This window comes from Tachyglossus aculeatus, chromosome 11 (assembly GCF_015852505.1).
Source record: "Tachyglossus aculeatus isolate mTacAcu1 chromosome 11, mTacAcu1.pri, whole genome shotgun sequence".
Classification (NCBI taxonomy): domain Eukaryota; kingdom Metazoa; phylum Chordata; class Mammalia; order Monotremata; family Tachyglossidae; genus Tachyglossus; species Tachyglossus aculeatus.
Genome location: NC_052076.1, coordinates 59,485,219 through 59,506,376, shown reverse-complemented (window position 1 = coordinate 59,506,376; position 21,158 = coordinate 59,485,219). Strand labels below are relative to the sequence as shown.

Below are 21,158 nucleotides of genomic sequence, written 5' to 3'. Positions count from 1 at the left end.
TAAAACATATTAACAAAATAAAATAAATAGAATAAATATGTACAAATAAAATAGAGTAATAAATACTCTATTGTCTCCCCCCAACAGTGGGCTCACAGTCTAGAAGGGGGAGACAGAGAACAAAACATATTAACAAAATAAAATAAATAGCATAAATACGTACAAATAAAAAAAATAGAGTAATAATACTTTATTGTCTCCCCCTTCTAGACTGTGAGCCCACTGTTGGGTAGGGACCGTTCCTCTGCCCATCCGCCAAGCTAGCTCTCTTCCTCCCTTCAAGGCCCTACTGAGAGCTCACCTCCTCCAGGAGGCCTTCCCAGACTGAGCCCCTTCCTTCCTCTCCTCCTCGTCCCCCTCTCCATCCCCCTCATCTTACCTCCTTCCCTTCCCCACAGCACCTGTATATATGTTTGTACATATTTATTACTCCATTTATTTATTTTACTTGTACATATCTATTCTATTTATTTTATTTTGTTAGTATGTTTGGTTTTGTTCTCTGTCTCCCCCTTCTAGACTGTGAGCCCACTGTTGGGTAGGGACTGTCTCTATATGTTGCCAACTTGTACTTCCCAAGCGCTTAGTACAGTGCTCTGCACACAGTACGCGCTCAATAAATACGATTGATTGATGGATTGATATGTTGCCAACTTGTACTTCCCAAGCGCTTAATACAGTGCTCTGCACACAGTAAGCGCTCAATAAATACGATTGAATTGAAATACGTATATACATATATATATACACATATATATGTATACAGATATATACAGATATATATATCTGTATACATAGGGGAATACAAATCTGTATACATATCTGTATACATAGGGGAAGCTGCGTGGCTCAGTGGAAAGAGCCCGGGCTTTGGAGTCGGAGGTCAGGGGTTCAAATCCCGGCTCCGCCACTTGTCAGCTGTGTGACTTTGGGCCAGTCACTTCACTTCTCTGGGCCTCAGTTCCCTCATCTGTAAAATAGGGATTGAGCCTGTGAGCCCCCTGTGGGACAACCTGATCACCTTGTAACCTCCCCAGCGCTTAGAACAGTGCTTTGCCCATAGTAAGTGCTTAATAAGTGCCATTATTATTATACAGTAAGCGCTCAATAAATACGATTGATTATGTTGCCAACTTGTACTTCTCAAGCGCTTAGTACAGTGCTACTACGGCAACCCCATCTCTATATCTGTATACATGTATATATCTATATCTGTATACATATATATGTATATATATTATATATACATATATACATATATATGTATACAGATATAGATATATACATATATGTATATATAATATATATACATATATACATATATATGTATATATCTATATCTGTTTACATATATATTATATGCATACATATATATGTATATATATAATATATATACATATATATGTATGCATATAATATATATATGTAAACAGACATATATATGTATACAGATATAGAGATGGGGTTGCCGTTCCAGAGGAATGGCTCAGCCGGGTACATGTGAATCAATCAATCAATCGTGAAGGGGACGTGGAGGCTCGCCACCCCCTTCCTTCTTTTATTTTCCCTTTCTTTTATTATTTTCTTCTTTCTTTCGAGGAACCCACACGTAAAGAGGGAAAAAAATGGAGGGAGGGCGGAGAAGGCCCGAGTTCGCCCCCCCGCCCTTTCTCGAGGCCGTCGCTTCAAGGCGAGCGAGGCGCCGGGGCCCGCCTTTCCGCCCGCTTCCGATTGGCCGAGGGGCGCGTCAATCACGGGAGCGGGATTGCATCACCCGCGCCCAGCCACCTCCCCATTGGCGGGCGCCGCGGCGGACGGTAAATGGGGGGGGGGGAGGGAGGGAGAGCGCCCGAGAGCGAGCGGCCGCTTGGTTTCGCAATCGCCCGTCGCCCGTCCGAAGGCCTTTGAATAAAAGCGTCGGGCCGCGCCGGGGCCCTCGCCCGGTCCGGAGCTCCCCTCTCCGCCCTGCGCCCTCCTCCGCCCTCCAGGTAAGGTCAGGCTCCGGGGCTGAGGCGGGAGGCCGGGGAGGCCGCGGCGGAGCCGGGCGCTGGTCTGAGCGCACTCCCCGCCGCCCCCTGGCGGGAGGCCGGGGGCCGCGGCCCGGCCTGAGGCGGCCATGGCCGCCCCTCCGGAGGACGGGGCTTTGCACACAGAGTAAGCGCTTAATAAATGCCGTCATCGTCGTCCACCTCCCGCCGCCGCCATCGGGCGCAGCCCCCGGTGCGGTGGGTAGGGGGGGTGGTGGTGTCTGATGCAACCTGCAGGCAACAGCCTCCCTCCCCCCCCCCCCCGGGGTGTGGCGATGACGTCATCGTCCAGCCCCAGCCCCCCGCGGCGGGGGGGGGGGGGCGCGGCCGGCGGGGAGGCGCAGCTTCCCCCAACCCCTCCCCCCTCAATTAAAAATAATAATAACGGCACTTATTAATAATAATAATAAGAATAATGGCATTTATTAAGCGCTTACTATATGCAAAGCACTGTTATTAAGCGCTTACTACGCTGTGATCAGATCAATCGCTCAGTCATATTTATTCATTTATTATTTATTCATTTTGCTTATTTATTTATTTCTTATTTATTTATTTATTTTGCTTATTTATTTATTGTACTATTTACTGTCTATTTATTATTTATTTATTTTGCTTGTTCATTTATTTTACTATTTATTTATTATTTATTTATTTTGCTTATTTATCAATTTACTTTAGTATTTAATTATTTACTGTTTATTATTTATTTATTTTACTTATTTATTTATTTTACTATTTATCTTACTATTTATTCATTATTTATTTATTTATTTTGCTTATTTATTTATTTATTTTACCATTTATTATCCATTTATTTATTTATTCATTATTTATTTATTTTTCTTGTTTATTTATTTATTTTACTATTTATTTACTTATTTATTTTACTATTTATTTATTTATTTCACTTGTACATATCTATTCTATTTTATTTTGTTAGTACGTTTGGTTTTGTTCTCTGTCTCCCCCTTTTAGACTGTGAGCCCACTGTTGGGTAGGGACTGTCTCCATATGTTGCCAATTTGTACTTCCCAAGCGCTTAGTGCAGTGCTCTGCACAGAGTAAGCGCTCAATAAATACGATTGATGATGATGATGATTGAGAGAGCGCTTACTGTGTGCTCCTTTTAGACTGTGAGCCCACTGTTGGGTTGGGACTGTCTCTCTGTGTTGCCAACTTGTACTTCCCAAGCGCTTAGTACAGTGCTCTGCACACAGTAAGCGCTCAATAAATACGATTGATTGATTGTACTAAGCTCTTGGGAAGTACAAGTTGGCAACGTATAGGGACAGTCCCTACCCAACAGTGGACTCACAGTCTAAAAGGGGGAGATGGTCAGATGGTCCCACGGGGGGCTCCGAGGCTTCATCCTCATTTTCCAGATGAGGTCACTGAGGCCCAGTGGAGTGACTTGCCCAAAGCCACACAAATGACCAGTGGCGGAGCCGGGATTCGAACCCATGACCGCTGACTCCCAAGCCCGGGCTCTTTCCACTGAGCCACAATGCTTCTCTAATGACGTAATACAGGCAGGAAATGCTTCCCCATGTCATTCATTCATTCAATCGTATTTATTGAGTGCTTACTGTGTGCAGAGCACTGTACTAAGTGCTTGGGAAGTACAAGTTGGCAACCTGTTGAGACGTATACTCTCCCAAGCGCTTAGCCCAGGGCTTCCCCCACCATAAGCGTTCAATAATGATATAATGACGATGGCATTTGTTAAGCGTTTACTATGTGCAAAGCGCTGTTCTCAGTGCTGGGAAGGTAACAAGGTGATCAGATGGTCCCGCGGGGGGCCCCTGGTCTTCCTCTCCATTTTCCAGATGAGGTCACTGAGGCCCAGTGAAGCGACTTGCCCAAAGCCACTCAACTGACCAGTGGCGGAGCTGGAATTTGAACCCATGACCACTGACTCCCAAGCCCGGACTCTTTCCACTAAGCCACAGTGCTTCTCTAATGACGTTATACAGCCAGGGAATGCTCCCCATGTCATTCATTCATTCAGTCGTATTTATTGAGCGCTTACTGTGTGCAGAGCACTGTACTAAGTGCTTGGGAAGTACAAGTTGGCAACCTATAGAGACGTATACTCTCCCAAGCCCTTAGCACAGGGCTTCCCCCACCGTAAGCGTTCAATAATGATGTAATGATGATGGCATTTGTTAAGCACTTACTATGTGCAAAGCGCTGTTCTCAGCGCTGGGAAGGTAACAAGGTGATCAGATGGTCCCACGGGGGGCCCCCGGTCTTCATCCCCATTTTCCAGATGAGGTCACTGAGGCCCAGTGAAGCGACTTGCCCAAAGCCACACAAATGACCAGTGGCGGAGCCGGGATTCAAACCCATGACCGCTGACTCCCAAGCCCGGGCTCTTTCCACTGAGCCACAATGCTTCTCTAATGACGTAATACAGGCAGGGGATGCTCCCCATGTCCTAGTATACTCTCCCAAGCGCTTAGCCCAGGGCTTACCCCACCATAAGCGTTCAGTAGTAATATTGGACTCCATCCATCCATCCTCTCCATCCCCCCCCATCTTACCTCCTTCCCTTCCCCACAGCACCTGTATATATGCATATATGTTTGTACATATTTATTACTCTATTTATTAATGTATTTTACTTGTACATATCTATTCTATTTATTTTATTTTGTTAGTATGTTTGGTTTTGTTCTCTGTCTCCCCCTTTTAGACTGTGAGCCCACTGTTGGGTAGGGACTGTCTCTCTATGTTGCCAACTTGTACTTCCCAAGCGCTTAGTACAGTGCTCTGCACACAGTAAGCGCTCAATAAATACGATTGATAATGACTATGGCATTTGTTAAGCGCTTACTACGGGCAATGCACTGTTCTAAGCGCTGGGGAGGTTACAAGGTGATCAGATGGTCCCACGGGGGGCCCCCAGGCTTCATCCCCATTTTCCAGATGAAGTCACTGAGGCCCAGTGAAATGACTTGCCCAAAGCCACTCAACTGACCAGTGGCGGAGCCGGGATTTGAACCCATGACCTCTGACTCCCAAGCCCCGGCTCTTTCCACTGAGCCACGCTGCTTCTCTAATGATGCAATACAGCCAGGGAATGCTCCCTATGTCCTAGTATACTCTCTCAAGCGCTTAGCACAGGGCTTCCCCCACCGTAAGTGTTCAATAATAATATAATGATGATGGCATTTGTTAAGCGCTTACTATGTGCCAAGCACTGTTTTAAGTGCTGGGGAGGATACAATAATAATAATAATGACACTTGTTAAGCGCTTACTGTGTGCAAGGCACTGTTCTAAGCGCTGGGGAGGATACAAGGTGATCAAGTTGTCCCACGTGGGGCTCACAGTTTTAATAATACTAATAATGATGGCGTTTGTTAAGCATCTACTATGTGCAAGGTACTTCTCTAAGTGCTGGGGGGATACAAAGTGATCAGGTTTTCCCACGTGGGGCTTACAGTCTTCATCCCCATTTTACAGATGAGGTCACTGAGGCACAGAAAAGTGAAGTGACTTGCCCAAAGTCACACAGCTGACAAGCGGCGGAGGCGGGATTAGGACCCGTGACCTCTGACTCCCAAGCCCGGGCTCTTTCCACTGAGCCACGCTGCTTCCCCAATAAATAAGGGTTCATTCATTCATTCCATCATATCTTGAGCGCTTATTGTGTGCAGAGCACTGTACTGAGCGCTTGGGAAGTACAAATCGGCAACATGTAAAGACAGTCCCTACCCGACAACAGGCTCCCAGGCTAGAAGGGGGAGACAGAAAACAAAACAAGTACACAGGTGTCAATACTATCAGAATAAATAAAATTATAGCTATATACAAGGGTTCTAATCCTGGCTTGGACATTTGGCTGCTGTGTGACCTTGGGCAAGTCACTTCACTTCTCTGGGCCTCAGTTACCTCATCTGTAAAATGAGGCTTGAGACTGAGCCCCACGTAGGACAGGGACGTTGTCCAACCCGATTTGCTTGTATCTGCCCCAGGGCTTAGTACAGTGCCTGGCACCTAGTAAGTGCTTAATAAATACCATCGTTATTATTGTTATTATTAATAAGATTAATAATAATTATTCATTCAGTCAGTCGTGTTTATTGAGCGCTTACGGTAGGGGAAACACAGTAAGTGCTCAATAAATATGACTAATAATAATGATTCACTCATTCAGTCGTGTTTATTGAGCGCTTATGGTAGGGGAAGCACAGTAAGTGCTCAATAAATATGACTAATAATAATGATTCACTCATTCAGTTGTATTTATCGAGTGGTTACTCTGTACAGAGCAATGGAGTAAGCACTTGGAAAGTACGATATGGCAACAGAGACAGTCCCTACCCAACAACAGGATCACAGTCTAGAAGAGGGGAGACAGAAAACAAAACTAATAGACAGGTGTCAATACTATCAAAATAAATAGAATTATATATATATATACACACACACAAACACACATCATTAATAAAATACAGAGAGTACAAAAATACCCTAGTACTGTGGGGAGGGGAAGGGGGTGATGGGGAGGGGAGGAGGATAATAATCCGTCAGGCCCCCTGGAAAGATCTCTACATCCCAACCTTTTTTTCTTTTTTTTGATAGTTATTATTATGGTATGTGTTAAGTGCTCACTATGTGCCAGGCTGTTTTCTAAGCGCTAGCATAATGGTGGTATTTAGTGATAATAATCATTGTAATGAGAAGCAGCCTGGCTTAGTGGCAAGAGCCCAGGCTTGGAAGTCAGAGGTCATGGGTTCTAATCCTAGTCCTGCCACTTGTCTGCTGGGTGATCATGGGCAAGCCACTTCAATTCTCTGGGCCTCAGTGACCTCATCTGTAAAATGGGGATGAAGACAGTGAGCCCCACGTGGGACAACCTGATGACCTTGTATCTACCCCAGCATTTAGAAGAGTGCTTAGCACAAAGTGCTTAACAAATACCACCACCATCATCATCATCATTATTATTATTAATAACTGTGGTATTAAGCGCTTACACTGTGCCAGACACTGTACTAAGCACTGGAGTAATTGTGATAATGATAATAATAATTGTGGCATTAGTTAAGCACTTACTATGTGCCAGGCACTGTACTAAGCACTGGAATAATTGTAATATATATTAATAATGATATTTGTTAAGCACTTACTGTGTGTCAAGCACTGTTCTAAGTTCTAGAGCATTTATTATGTGCCACATCCTGTACTAAGCACAGGGATGGATACAAGCAAATCAGGCTGGACACAGTTCCTGACCCACATGGGGCTCACAGTCTTAATCCCCATTTTACAAATCAGGTAACTGAGGGCCAGAGAAGTGAAGTGACTTTCGCAAGGCCACACAGCAGACAAGTGGCAGAGCTGGGATTAGAACCCAGGTCCTTGTGACACCCAGGCCCATGGTCTTTCCACTACACCATGCTGCTGCTTGCTATGTGCCAGGCACTGTACTAGGCACTGTACTAAGCACTGGGGTGGATCCAAGCAAATCAGGTTGGACACCGTCCCTGTCCCATGTGGGCTCACAGTCTCAGCCCCCATTTTACAGATGACTGAGGCCCAGAGAAGTGAAGTGACTTGCCAAAGGCCACATAGCAGACAAGTGGTGGAGCTGGGATTAGAACCCATGACCTTCTGATTCCCAGGCCCATGCTCTAAACGCTTACTATATGTCAAACACTGTTCTAAGCACTGCGGTAGCTTAGTTACTAAACTACTGTCTATTAGCTGGGGTAGATACAGGAGCATCAGATTGGACACAGTCTTTGTCCCACATGGGGCTCACAGCCTTAATCCCCATTTTACACATGAGGTAACTGAGGCCCAGACAAGCTAAGTGACTTGTCCAAGGTCACAGACTGGACAAATCAATCAATCAATCGTATTTATTGAGCGCTTACTGTGTGCAGAGCACTGTACTAAGCGCTTGGGAAGTACAAGCTGGCAACATATAGAGACAGTCCCTACCCATCAGTGGGCTCACAGTCTAGAAGGGGGAGACAGAGAACAAAACCAAACATACTAACAAAATAAAATAAATAGAATAGGTACAAGTAAAATAAATAAATAAAATGACAGAGCAGGGATTATACTCCATGTCCTTCAGACTCCGAGGCCTGTGCTCTTATCCACTTCTCACTAAGGCAGCCTTTTCTGGCCTTCCCTCCCTCCCTGTGGCTTTCTTTCACTCCAGTTGCCCATTGACTGTTTTTCCAGCCTCCTGCCGTTCTGCCCTCCCTGCATCTCGCCCCCCCCCCCCCCACCATGCCCCTTAGGGACAGAGATTTAAACTCTGCAGCTTCCCCCTACCTGCATTTTGCTTCAGTGTCCATCTCCCCAGCTAGGATTTGTTTATATTAACGTCTTTCTCCCCCTCTAGACGGTAAGCTTGTTGTGGGCAGAGAATGTGCTTGTTTTTGTATTGAACTCTCCCAAGCGCTTAGTATGGTGCTCCGCACACAGTAAGTGCTCAATAAACATGATTGGCTGGCTGTAAACTCTTTGAGAACAGGGATTGTGTGTCTAACTCCATTGTGTTTTGCCGAGTGCTTAGGCCATCAGTCAGTCATATTTGAGCACTTACTGTGAGCAGAGCACTGTACTGAGGGCTTGGGAGAGTATAGTATAACAGAGTTGGTAAGCAGTCTAGCGTGGGAGCTTAACATAAGCGATTCACTCCATAACCCACTTAACACTTTCAACTTTGCCGGGCCGAATTCATCCTTTCCCTGCCTCTTACCTCCCACCCTCTTCTACTCTAGTACTCACTGCTACACTGTGCTTCACCCCCTGTAACCTCCTTACCCTATATACCCAAACTCTAGCATTCCTCTTCTTTGGCAGAGAAACCAACTCTGTGTTATGGTACTCTCCTGAAAGTGCTGAGGACAGTCTTCTGCACACTATAAGCGCTTAATAAATAGCACTGATTGATTAGAGTTTCCTCTCTTTATTCATCTTCTCCTTTTCCCATCTCCTCTGACCTTTCTCTGAGAGAAGACTTTCAATCCCCATTGGTCATGTTAACGCCCATTCTCTGTTAACCCTTCTCCTAGTGATGAACTCCTCTCATCCTTCTCTCCGCTGAAGAGCTTACTTTTTATCCCAGCTTCCTCCCACCCTCTCCAGTGAAATGCCAAATACTGCTGAGGCTCAGCAATAAAGGGGTGTGGGGTTGGAACAGAAAACTAAATGTTCTTTCCAGAAAGGCAATATTTTGTTTGCGAAATATGTAACTGACAATCCAGATTTGTATTAGCCCCTTGGGTGTAAGAACCGTCTCCAAAATATTAGGAAGACGGATAGTATCACAGTTTGTTGCCAATAGGAAATGTATTTACTGCCCATGTTGCTGCACGCAGTTGTGTGCAAACAATAGCAGGAGTTTTTGGGGGGGAGGGGATGGAAAAAAAACAAGGGCTTTAAGAATCTTGAGGTCATTTCAGATACACAACAAAGTGGCATTGAGCTCATCATATTTTCTGTTATTTATGGGAATTATAATTTTAATTTCTTTCCGTTTACAAATTGTACATGAGAGTCATTCATTTTGGATTATCATGTAACAACCAAATTAATCGGAAAAGAGGTGGGTGATAAAAGGAAAATGAGCATCACAAATGTAATTCAGAGTGATTGTAGTTACAAAAATGGTGAGCAGAGGGAATTTTGAAGAGGGAAAAGATTTTGAGATGGTTTTAGTTTTTTTCTGCTAAAGTTATCCTATTTTTGTACTAATACAGAAAACACAAAATCTTCTTTGCTTAAAAGTTCACCCTCACTGAAGTTGAAGCAAATTCAGAAATAGTTTAGCTAAGCACATCTTGTTTTGCAGCAAATCCTATTTGAGTACACAAATTCCTGTACTTCAAATTCTGATTAAAAAGTGAATTTTTAAAAGTCCTGTAGCTTTCATCAGCTAGTTCTTCTTAAGGCAATGTTAGCTCAGGTAGGTTATCTCCTACCATTCTAGAATGACATTTTCGTACAGTAAAACAGTGCTGCAGTAGCTAAATGAATCAGTGGTTGAAAACTCAGCTTTTTTTTGAAGTGAATTTATCCACACTACAGACTTGAGGCACTTTCAAAGTTTTGTCGAAATCCTTGCTGTATATGGATAGGTTCAATTATGGATTAAACCTTTGTCCAAAAACATTTCCCAGAAGCTTCATTATATAAAGGATTCCTTTTATCTCATGATCTCATAGCCCTTTACAGATGCCATTTAACTTCCCTCACCCTGAAGAAGTAATATTATCGAGTAGGTAAGCAAAGGTCATACAATGAGTCAGTGGCAAAAGCATAAATAGGGCTAGGAATGCTGACTCTTAATGTCTTGTTCTTAGCCTTCTCCTGTCAAAGTGAAATGCACTTACGTTCTATCAACATATGTCCTATAAACTGTTTGTTGTAGTCGCCAGGAAATTTACATACCTATTAATGGAAGGTGGAGGATCTCTGGGGACCCAGGATTTTCGAGGCCAGTCAGTTCTTTAGTGCCAGCGTTTTGTTCCTGAAGAATGTTGATCTACAGAAAACTCTCCCACTTTGATGCTGCATGTCTGCTCAAAAAACGATTTCCTCTGACCTGCATCACAGTATATCAATCACTGTTGAGAGAGCATTCCCTGAATCCTTAATAGCATTCCGTCCAAACTGTGCAGTAAAAACGTGCTATGGAAGAACTTCTCATATCCCACCTTGACTACCGCATCAGCCTCCTTGCTGACCTCCTCGCCACCTGTCTCTCCCCACTCCAATCTATACTTCACACGGCTGTTTGGATCTCTTTCTTTTTCTTTTTTTTTTTTTTTTACATTTAAAGTTCAGTTCACGGCTTCTCCCCATCATATGGAAGCCCCTTACCATCGGCTTTAAAGCAATATCAGCTTGCGTCCTCCAATATTTGCCACACTGATTTCCTCCTACAACCCAGCCCCACACTTTGCTTCTCTAATGCCAACCTTCTCACTTTACCTCGATCTCTACCTCGCCACCAACCCCTGCCCATGTCCTTCCTCTGGCCTGGAACTCCTTGCACCGTCATATACGATGAACCCCCCGCTCTCCTCACATTCAAAGCCTTAAGACAGTCCCATCTCCAAGAAGCCTTCCCTGACTAAGCCCTCATTTCCCTTACTCCCTTTCCCTGCTGCGTCATCCATGCACTTGGATCTCTACCTTTTAAGCTCTTGATAGTCACCCTACCCCTCAGTCCCTGTGTATGTCTGTAATTTATTTTAATGTCTACCTCCCTTTTATGGGCAGGGATCATGTCTACCAACTCTTGTATTGTACTCTCCCAAGCACCTAGTATTCTCTGCACAGAATAAACACTCAATAAATACAGTTGATTGGTTGAACTGATTACCTGAAAACTACAACGTAAGAGCCAGTAGCGTATCCCAAAGAGAAGTACTGTAATAGCTCTCTGGACTTGTAGAACTAATAAGCTTTAGGGCAGTTAGAGGTCTACTCTTCTGAAACACACCAAAGAACTTGAGTTATTAGGTGGATGGGATTCTAAGGTTATAATTGAATGTGTAGAAAATTGTACCAGATATCAGTAAAGACAAAACAGGAATAGTGTTTTTTCAATGAGAACTGGCTTCTAAAGGAAACCAAGGGCAGTTGGTATTTCAGTGGTTTTCTTAAGTCAGGGCCAAAGAGACTTTTAAAAAGAGGTGGCTAGTGAATATATTTCAATAAAACAATGTAGTAGTAGTAATGGTACTAATTGAGCATCCACTGGGTACAGTGTACTTTAAGCATCAGGCCACTACAGAAAACCGGAATGCGTTCTTCAAAAGTGTGGTTGATTTGTGAATGGTTGTAGTGTGGGGCTTGCTTACCCTTAGATTTACCTACAGTTAGTTAGGGTCTGTTACCAAACCAGCCCTAATGTAATGGCTGAACCTTACACTATAGCTCCTTCCCTATCCCCGTCTTGCCACACCCCAGATTTTCCCTCCAGTCTCCTGCTGTATATTCCAGAACTTTTTGTTTGTTTGTTTGCATTTTATTCATAGCAACAGCAGTTGCTGCAGACATGGCCACAGCCTCCCTTTCCCTCCCCAACTTGGAATACCGCCTACCTGCCACAGGCAAAGCTGTGGAAATGGAAACAGGATGGACCGGGATGCAACGTGAGGAGTGGATTGGCATATGTGGCTTGGAAGGGAATTGTGCCACCCCTTTTTATTGGACCCTAGTCCATCCTCGCCCCATTCTTCTAGCTATGGCTAAGGCAAGGAAGAAGGAGCCACAAGCATGGAAGGAGAGGGGTGACACCACAGCGCTGGGGGCTAGGGTCTCAGGCTGCTGTAACAGCTGCTGCCATGATTAAAGTTTAAACCAAGGAAAATGTACTGGAAAGTGGTGGGGTACTGGGGAAGCCAAAAGGGGTGAATTTGGAATGCAGGTGGTAGGTGAGACCACAAGAGCCACTGGAAACAGGGTGGGGAGAAGGGGTGGTGAAGGAATTGATTTACCTGCAGTGATTGGATGTAACATTGTGGCATCTCAAATCAGCTAATTGTGCAGGATGTAGCCTCAGGGTATGCATGTTGTAGGGTGGTCATTACCTGTGGTGCACCACCTGTACTGGGTTAAGATGCTTTTAGAAAGTTTTAATTGGGTTTAAGATGCTCAACTCATGCTCTCTCCTTTTTGTTTCTGGGTGTCCATAAACCTTCATTAGAGGAGAGTGAGATAAAGGAGAACTAAATTAAAATATTTTGGGGGGACTAATTTTTTTTACTAGTTTTTTACAAATGAAATCCTGAACAACCTAGATTTATTTTCACTGAAACCCATGTGACTTGGATTGTCTTGTTTCTGAACAAAACATTCTGGCTTCAGCATGATCCTAATTTGGGGGCAGGAATTGATTTTGAAAGTTGTGATGCGATAAGAGATTAGAGATTATTGGAAAGCCGTGCAATTTTAAGTTCCATTTTTACTATTTGCTGCATGTCTCACACTTAATAGATTTGCATGAGGTGGGCCCCAGTGACGGCTTTCTGTCAGCAAGCAGAGCTATGAAGCTGGGTTTGTTCATATGCAAACTTAACATTCCTTCCTATGTTATTCATTCAGATTTGAACTCACTGCACACTTCCTGATTTTCTTTTGATTCAATTAACACACCACAAGCCCAGTTTGGTTATGAAAGCTGTCTGATTCTGTAAATTCAGGTTTTTAATCTATACTCTGTGACTTTTTAAAATGCTAGTAATTGTCTGTGCATTAATGAGAATGACCTTCTTGCTGGTCTGGAATGCACAAATGAAGTAGTGAAGGCCAATCTCCAATGTGATGCATTTTGTTGACGTTACTACCGATGTTCCTTTTTTACAACCATTTCTAACCTAGAGCTCTCTGAGAAGAGGGGTCAGGTAAACTTTATATTGTATTTAGGGTTGCCCTTCCTATACATTGGGGTTTTTTTAGTTTTTTTCCAGAAAAAACTTAGGCCTAGGGGAGACTTTCTTCATCCCCAGGATGAAGGAAAATTGAGTATTTCATTTTCCATGGTGCAGTTTACATGTATAATTTATCTTTATGGTATTTGTTAAGCGCTTACTATGTGCCGGGCACCGTTCTAGGCGCTGGGGTAGAAACAAGCTAATAAAGTTGGACACAGTCCATGTCCCACATGTGGCTTCACGGTCTTAATCCCTGTTTTACAGGTGAGTTAAATGAGGCACAGAGAAGTGAAGCGATTTGCCTGAGGTCACACAGCAGGCAAGCGGTGGAACTAGGATTAGAACCCAGGGCCTCCTGAGTCTGAGGCCCAGGTTCTATCCACTGGGTCACGCTGCTTCCCCTGTAAAATGCTAGCCAGGGTTGTTGTCTCTCTGTTTCAGGGTCATTTTGGCCAGGAATTCACTGCTGCTAATGGGGACTGAACACCCGGAAGCCAAATCCATCTACAGCCAAGCTGAGAAGCCCCTTGCCTCTCACCGTGTTAGTAGCAGGGCGGTGGTGGGCCTGGTGGAATGCCAGCAGCCGAGGCCTTGCTGCTGATAAGAGAGAGGATTCTTGTGCCACTCTGTGGCTGGCATAAAGAGGAGAGGCCTAAGGAACCTGGTGCTTGGGGACAGGGAATGGTAACAGGAGACAACATCCAGTTGTGGTCAGTCATCTGTAACTGGCACCCCCAGCAACTGGCCCAGACCCTGGGGAGGAGGTGCTGCTACCCCATCTCCGGATCAGCTTCTTGCTTGCTCACTCGTACTCCCCCTCCCACTCACTCATTCATTCATTTAATACTATTTATTGAGTGGTTACTGGGCACAGAGCACTGTGCTAAGCGCTTGGGAGAGTACAAAATAACAGTAAACAGACACATTCCCTGTCCGCAACTGGCTTTCAGTCTAACCTCTGGGCATTGCTTCAACTCCAGCTCATTGATGGCGAGGAGGGACGGGCAGACCACCATGATGTCAGCTGTCCCCCCTCCTCTTCACATCCTGGAGGTCATAGTCAACAGACAGCCCAGGCCGGACTACCGACCACTGGGATGAAAATGTGGATGGCGTAGTGATAGAGCACGGGTCCGGGAGTCAGAAGGTCTTGGGTTCTAATCTCGGCTCCGCCACTTGTCTGCTGCGTGACCTTGGGCATGTCACTTTGCTTCTTTGGGCCTCAGATACCTGTAAAACGGGGATTGAGATTGTGAGTCCTACATGGGACAGTGACTGTCCAACCGATTTGCTTGTATCCACCTCAGAGCTTAGTACAATGTCTGGCACACAGTAAGTGCTAAACAAATACCATAATTATTATTATTATTATTATTAGAGCATTTCTCTGGTGGAGGCGCATTCTCCTCATTCATTCATTGTTGTATTTATTGACCGCTTACTGTATGCAGAGTACTATACTAAGCACTTGGGAGAGAACAGACACAACGAGCCCACAGTCACCGCTTCCAACAGGCTGACACTTACTATGTGCCAAGCACTGTACTAAGCAATGGGGAAGATACAAGACCATTAAGTCAGACACAGTCCTTGGCCCACGTGGGGTCACAGTTTAACATTTTTAACCAGAAGCACATCCCCTTCCCTGATGACTTGCCTTGGGGCAGTTGCCTCATAAGCAGTGCCTTGCATCCAGATCCCGAGGAGTGAGGGAAGTGTGTGTTGTGTGGGGAGGGTTAAGTGAAATGTCCTAGCAGTGGCTCAAGGAAATAGCCTCAAAGGTGGGGCTGCAGCAGTAGCCACCTTTGAGCTCCAGGACCCCTTTGCAAGCAGCTGCCTTTCTTCATCTTGTTGCTCTAAGCCTAGTCCCACCCACGACTGTTGTCACCTTGCCCTACCTTCTCCCTAGCTCCTCCAGGCATGTGCAGGTCATTCATTTATTCAGTTGAATTTGTTGAGCACTTAATGTGTGCAAAGCACTGTACTAAGCGCTTGGGGGAGTACAATATAATAGGGAACAAGACACTTTCCCTGCCCACAATGAGCTTACAGTCTAGAAGGTATTATTATTATTGTATTTGTTAACCACTTACTATGTGCCAAGCAATGTTCTAAGCATTGAAGGTAGCTTTCAGGTGTAAGAGGGAAGCAGGAGTTTGGCTCCCAGCTGGGGTCCCCTTAGGATGGGGGTGTCTGTTACAGGGGGTCTCTTTCCCTTCCTGGATTAGCAGAGAGGGAGAAAGCTGGAGGGGCCGGACTCCTGGGTTCTGACCAGGTTGTCTGCACATGCAAAACGAAACATGTTTTGTTTTGTCATCCGTCTCCCCCTTCTAGACTGTGAGCCTGTTGTTGAGTAGGGACCATCTCTATATGTTGCCAACTTGTACTTCCCAAGTACCTTAGTACAGTGCTCTGCACACAGTAAGCGCTTAATAAATACGATTGAATGAATGAATATGCCCCGGCCTTCCTGTGCTTCTTCTGCCCTTGTCTATGCCTCCCTTTTCCTCCTCTGCCCCCATGGGGAGGGGGAACGCCCTGGCTGTTACTACACTGTTACACTTACTGTGTACGGAGCACTGTACTAAGTGCTTGGGAGAGTACAATATAACAATAAACAGACACAGAGCTTACAGTGTAGAGGGGGAGACAGACATTAAATTATAGAGATGTACATAAATGCTGTACCTCCCTCAGTACCTGGCTCCCGGGGATCTTTTCTGCTGACTAGCAATTTCCAGATGTGCTGACCTATAATTCATTCATTCATCCAATCGTATTTATTGAGCGCTTACTGTGTGCAGGGCACTGTACTAAGCGCTTGGGAAGTACAAGTTGGCAACATATACAGACGGTCCCTACCCAACAGCGGTCTCACAGTCTAGAAGGGGGAGACAGACAACAAAACAAAACATATTAACAAAATAAAATAAATAGAATAGTAAATATGTACAAGTAAAATAGAGTAGTAAATCTGCACAAACATATATACAGGTGCTGTGGGGAGGGGAAAGAGGTAGGGTAGGGGGGAGGGGGAGAGGAATGGGGGGGCTCAGTCTGGGAAGGCCTCCTGGAGGAGGTGAGCTGTCAGTAGGGCTTTGAAGGGCGGAAGAGAGCTAACTTGGCAGATGTGCAGAGGGAGGGCATTCCAGGCCAAGGGAAGGACGTGGGCTGGGGGTCGATGGCGGGACAGGTGAGAACGAGGCACAGTGAGGCAAAATAATGCATGTTACACTGAGACGGAGCAAAGCTAGGATACCTTGCTGAGGAAAGAGCGTTTTAATTTTCAGTTTTCATATTTAACTGTTACAGCTTGATCTTTTTAGGTGCCTAAACATTTATCAGGAACTACTTGGCCTTTCTTAACTCTAAGCAGGATTTCCTGGGCAACTGTTTTGACAAACAGTCTGTGAAATAAACGCAGTTGTGTCTGTTCTATATGTGAATTATATCTTGATATTTTCCTAGACGCTTTTTGAAGAAAAATAATTTATAGACTGTAAGCTCCTTGTGGGCAGGAAACCTGCCTACCATTTGTCATGTCCTAATCCCTCAGAGCTCAGTTAAAATGTTCTGCATGCAGTAAGTACTCAATAAATACCATTGACTAATTGCTCCATTTAAGCAAACTTTAATAAGTTTTAGACATTCTTGAGTTAACCGATTGCAGAAAACTTCAGCACATTAGGGGCTTAGTTATCTCAATGGAGCCATTTATTTAACTGTCCGGAAGAGAAGACTTTGAAAGGCAGAAAAGTTTTGGCCAAAAATCCTTACTTTAATTTAAAGTTAAGGGTTTGAAGTTTGTCTAGCTATAATTACTGTTATATAGAGATGTGGGTGTGTGCACTAAGGGCTGGCTATGCCTAATTGTTCTTCAACACTCTCCTTCAGTTATCACAATTTGGTTTAATTTTGTCAGAGAAAAGACAATGTTGGACGGATCCTTTCATTTGTCACTACCTATTGCTTAATTTTGTGTTCATCTACTGGGCCAAAGTTAGGTTGCATGATTGCAAGACAACAAATTTAGGCTTACATAAATTTTGAAATGAAATTTCAACTTGGAATTATGATGACTGCTCTCTAATACTCATCAATCAAACAGTGATATTTATTGAGCACTTACTTGTGCAGAGCACTGTACTCAGTGCCTGGGAGAGTACAAGTACAACACAACAGAGTTGGTAGATGCATTCTCTGCCCACAAAGAGTTTACAGTCCAGATCAGGAGCCAGACATTAAAATAGTCTTTTAAAAGTTCTGTGGTGTTTGGTTTGTAATTGTGCAACATTGGATGTTGTAGCTTGTTTTGGAACTACCTTTTTCAAAACACCCAAATTGAGGGGAAATACTAGGTCAATTTGTAACATTATGAAAAGAGGAAAAGAGGGCATTCGCAGTAGAGAAATGAGTTTTCTGAGACTGTGTAAGCAATAGTATTAAAAGGCAACGGGGAAAACTCAAGTTCAATATTAAGAAAAAACTCTATAATCCATGCAATAAACTGCCAAGGTGGGTTGTGAAATGGCCATTACTGGAGTTATTCAGTACCGGGCTAGACATCCATCAAGCATGGTTTGGGAAGAATGCAGTTTAGCCATCCACAGTGCTGGAGGTAGGAGAGATGAGTTACTAGCTGATCTTTCCAAATTAAACCTATTGAGACTTCTGAAATATCTCGGCAGTTGGCAGCTTGATTCTATGTAGATGCCTTCCAGCATTATAATCCATTCCCATTGGAAAAGGCCAACGGTAGTGCATGCTAATGTATTTGAGAGTAAATTCTCAATTGGAACTTCTTTTAATGTTTAATGCAATTTATTTTTCTACTAGGTTCATCTGAAGACTTCCTGGCAGTTCACTTTCGAAACTGTTGGTCACAGTTTTTTTCTCTTTCTCCCCCTTTTCTCCGACCATTTCTAACACTGTGCTAAATTGTTCAAGAAGATTTTGCCCAAATGAGCAAGGCATCACAACAGAACAATACTACAGGAACAAATGGAATAAGTGTTATTCACACCCAGGCACATACGAGTGGTTTGCAGCAGGTTCCTCAGCTGGTGCCAGCCAGCCCTGGGGGCGGGGGCAAGGCCGTGCCCCCCAGCAAACAGAGCAAGAAGAGTTCGTACATGGATAGGAACAGTGACGAGTACCGCCAGCGCAGAGAGCGGAACAACATGGCAGTGAAAAAGAGTCGTTTAAAAAGCAAACAGAAAGCACAGGATACTCTTCAGCGGGTCAACCAGCTTAAAGAAGAAAATGAACGATTGGAAGCAAAAATTAAGCTGCTGACAAAGGAGCTTAGTGTACTCAAAGATTTGTTCCTTGAGCACGCACACAATCTTGCAGACAACGTACAGCCCATTGGCACTGAAAGCACCACAACAAACCCTGATAATACAGGACAGTAGATCTGTGTCTCCCTCTAGACTTCACAACCTCATGGATTGAACACTTACCGTGTAATCTCCTGCACCTCTTGCATCTGAAAAGTCGACCTGTTCTAACTTTAGCGATCTTTGTGGGTATTTTCTAGGTTCAACACTGAAGATTTGATTTTAGCTAACCATGATAAATAACAATGTTATTTGATTATTTGTTTTAAGTGGTATTTTTTTTTTGGGGGGGGGGAGGGGTGCCCCAAGATAGGATAACAAATACCTTAAAGCTTAATGTTCGTTGTCAGTAACATTTGATTCCCCCCCACCCCCAGAAATCAACATTTATCTTGTGTCTTGCATAGCTCAATAAGAATACAATAGGGAACTGGCAGGGTGGGAGGGACCAGGGAGTTTTTAGATTTCTTGGATGAGAATATTTGGATAGAAAAACGAATCAGTCAAGTAACCTTTAAAATTCTACTTATGCACTCTGGTTTTCTACACTGGGTATTTAAAAACCTTAGGGCCAAGGAGCAAGAGAAGTTTGCAATTCTGTAGGACTTAAGAATACTGTACGTAGAATAAATCCCATCTAATACAATTTGTACGTACATGAGGTGCCTCAGTAGTGTAAGCCAGGGATGATTACTGAAGCTTGGTAGTAACTGTCAGATTAAGGAAACAATAAAGTATTGAAATTACAACACAAATTGGCTTATGAAAATTGCCAATGGAGAACAGCAGTTGGGAGTGCAAGTTGGTTAGTTTTATCTTGATTAGCCCGGACTTAAAGGGAACTGTTTAGACTTACTATTTCACAAAGGCTTGAGGCAGTGTGACAGCATCGTTTTTTTCTTGTTTTTTTTAAATCCTAAAACTACAACCAAAAAAACTTGTGTGCTGTAGAACAACTTGCACATCAGATTTGTGTCTGCCAGGTGCTAGTATCAGGGAGTCTCTAATGTAGGAATTTTAGCTGAATCATTGAAAAGTCAGACCCAGACCATCTTTGCAATTGAGGTGATTTTTATAACCTGCTCTACAACAAACTCAACAGCCGGTTGATTAGGATTTAGTGGATCCAACAGTTCTTTCCTGCTGAGAAAAAAATAACTTCAAAATAGTTGAGTAAGTGAGGCTCAACATCACAGTGAAGGAATATTTTGTTCTGGATCATAACAAAACAATATTTGCAAAATCACTGGCAATTCCCTACCCTCTCACCATTTGGTTAGAATGTTTTAGGGATTTTGTTTGGTTTTCTAAATAAAACAGGAAATGTATTTTGTGAAACCTTTTTAATTTATTTTCATTTAAATATTTCATTTATAATATTTGTGTTGCATTTTTCTAGTCTTGTTAGTGAACTGATCCAGGTTTTTTGCAGCATTTGTTTCCTTTGTGTGTGTGTGTGTGTGTGTGGGTGGGTGGGTGTGGGTGCGTGTGTGTGTAAGGTGAATCCATTTAGAAACAATATAGGTGAGCATATTTCAGATGCTGCAGAAAGGAGGAAAAAAAAGGTACAACACTACTTCCTGAAATTAAAAATGAACTGGTGCTGTTATTCCCTCGCCTCTCAGGAATCGTTAATGCTAGTAATCTGAACCATCCATACTAACCCTTTTGATTTTTAAGCCCCAATTTTTCAAGCTTCTAATTTTTCAATCTGTATTTCAATTCTTTTACTTTTCTTTTTTTTTTTTACATTTAGAAGATTCTGAGCCACATCTGTCATACTTGACTATCCCAAGTTAAATTGGGATGTTTTTCTGCTAATAGTGGATATGCCTGAGCTGGCTCCTTTTAGCCTCATTGCTTCATTTCAATTGTAACGTAACTATTAAAATGCAGAGAAGTAGGACCATCTAGTCTGTTGCCTGTTTGGTTTTTTATGATATTTAAGTGCTTACTATGTGTCAGGCACTGCATTCATTCACTGTACTAAATGGGTTGGACACAGCCCATGTCCCAAATGGGACTCAGTTTTAATCCCCATTTTATGAATGAGGCACAGAGAAATGAAATGACGTGCCCAAGGTCACACAGCAGATATGTGGCAAAGTTGGGATTAGGACCCAGGTCCTTCTGATTCCCAGGTTCACACTCTTATCTGCTAGACTACACTGAATGGAATTTATTCCACACAGCAGACCCTCTGGTGCAAGGGTGGGCAAATATTTTGGCCAGAGGGCCACTTTATGGACTTGTGGGGACTGCCTTATGGACTTGTGGGATATGAGGACAGCCACCCACACACAAAGCCCTCCTAGCTGCCTGGGGAAGAGGTGAGAGAAGGGTGAGGGTGGGGTGTCTTGGCTGCAGAAGTGCAAT

The 21,158-nt window shown here is 43.7% G+C and overlaps 1 protein-coding gene across 1 annotated transcript; it reads left to right on the top strand.

The window, feature by feature from the left end:
- Positions 1-1,885: 1,885 nt before the first annotated feature.
- CEBPG (CCAAT enhancer binding protein gamma) lies at positions 1,886-20,110 on the top strand. Its single transcript, XM_038754732.1, has 2 exons — positions 1,886-1,988; positions 18,280-20,110. Exon 2 carries the CDS (start codon positions 18,405-18,407, stop codon positions 18,855-18,857), a length of 453 nt encoding a protein of 150 aa, XP_038610660.1. The 5' UTR covers positions 1,886-1,988; positions 18,280-18,404; the 3' UTR covers positions 18,858-20,110.
- The last annotated feature ends 1,048 nt before the right edge of the window (positions 20,111-21,158 follow it).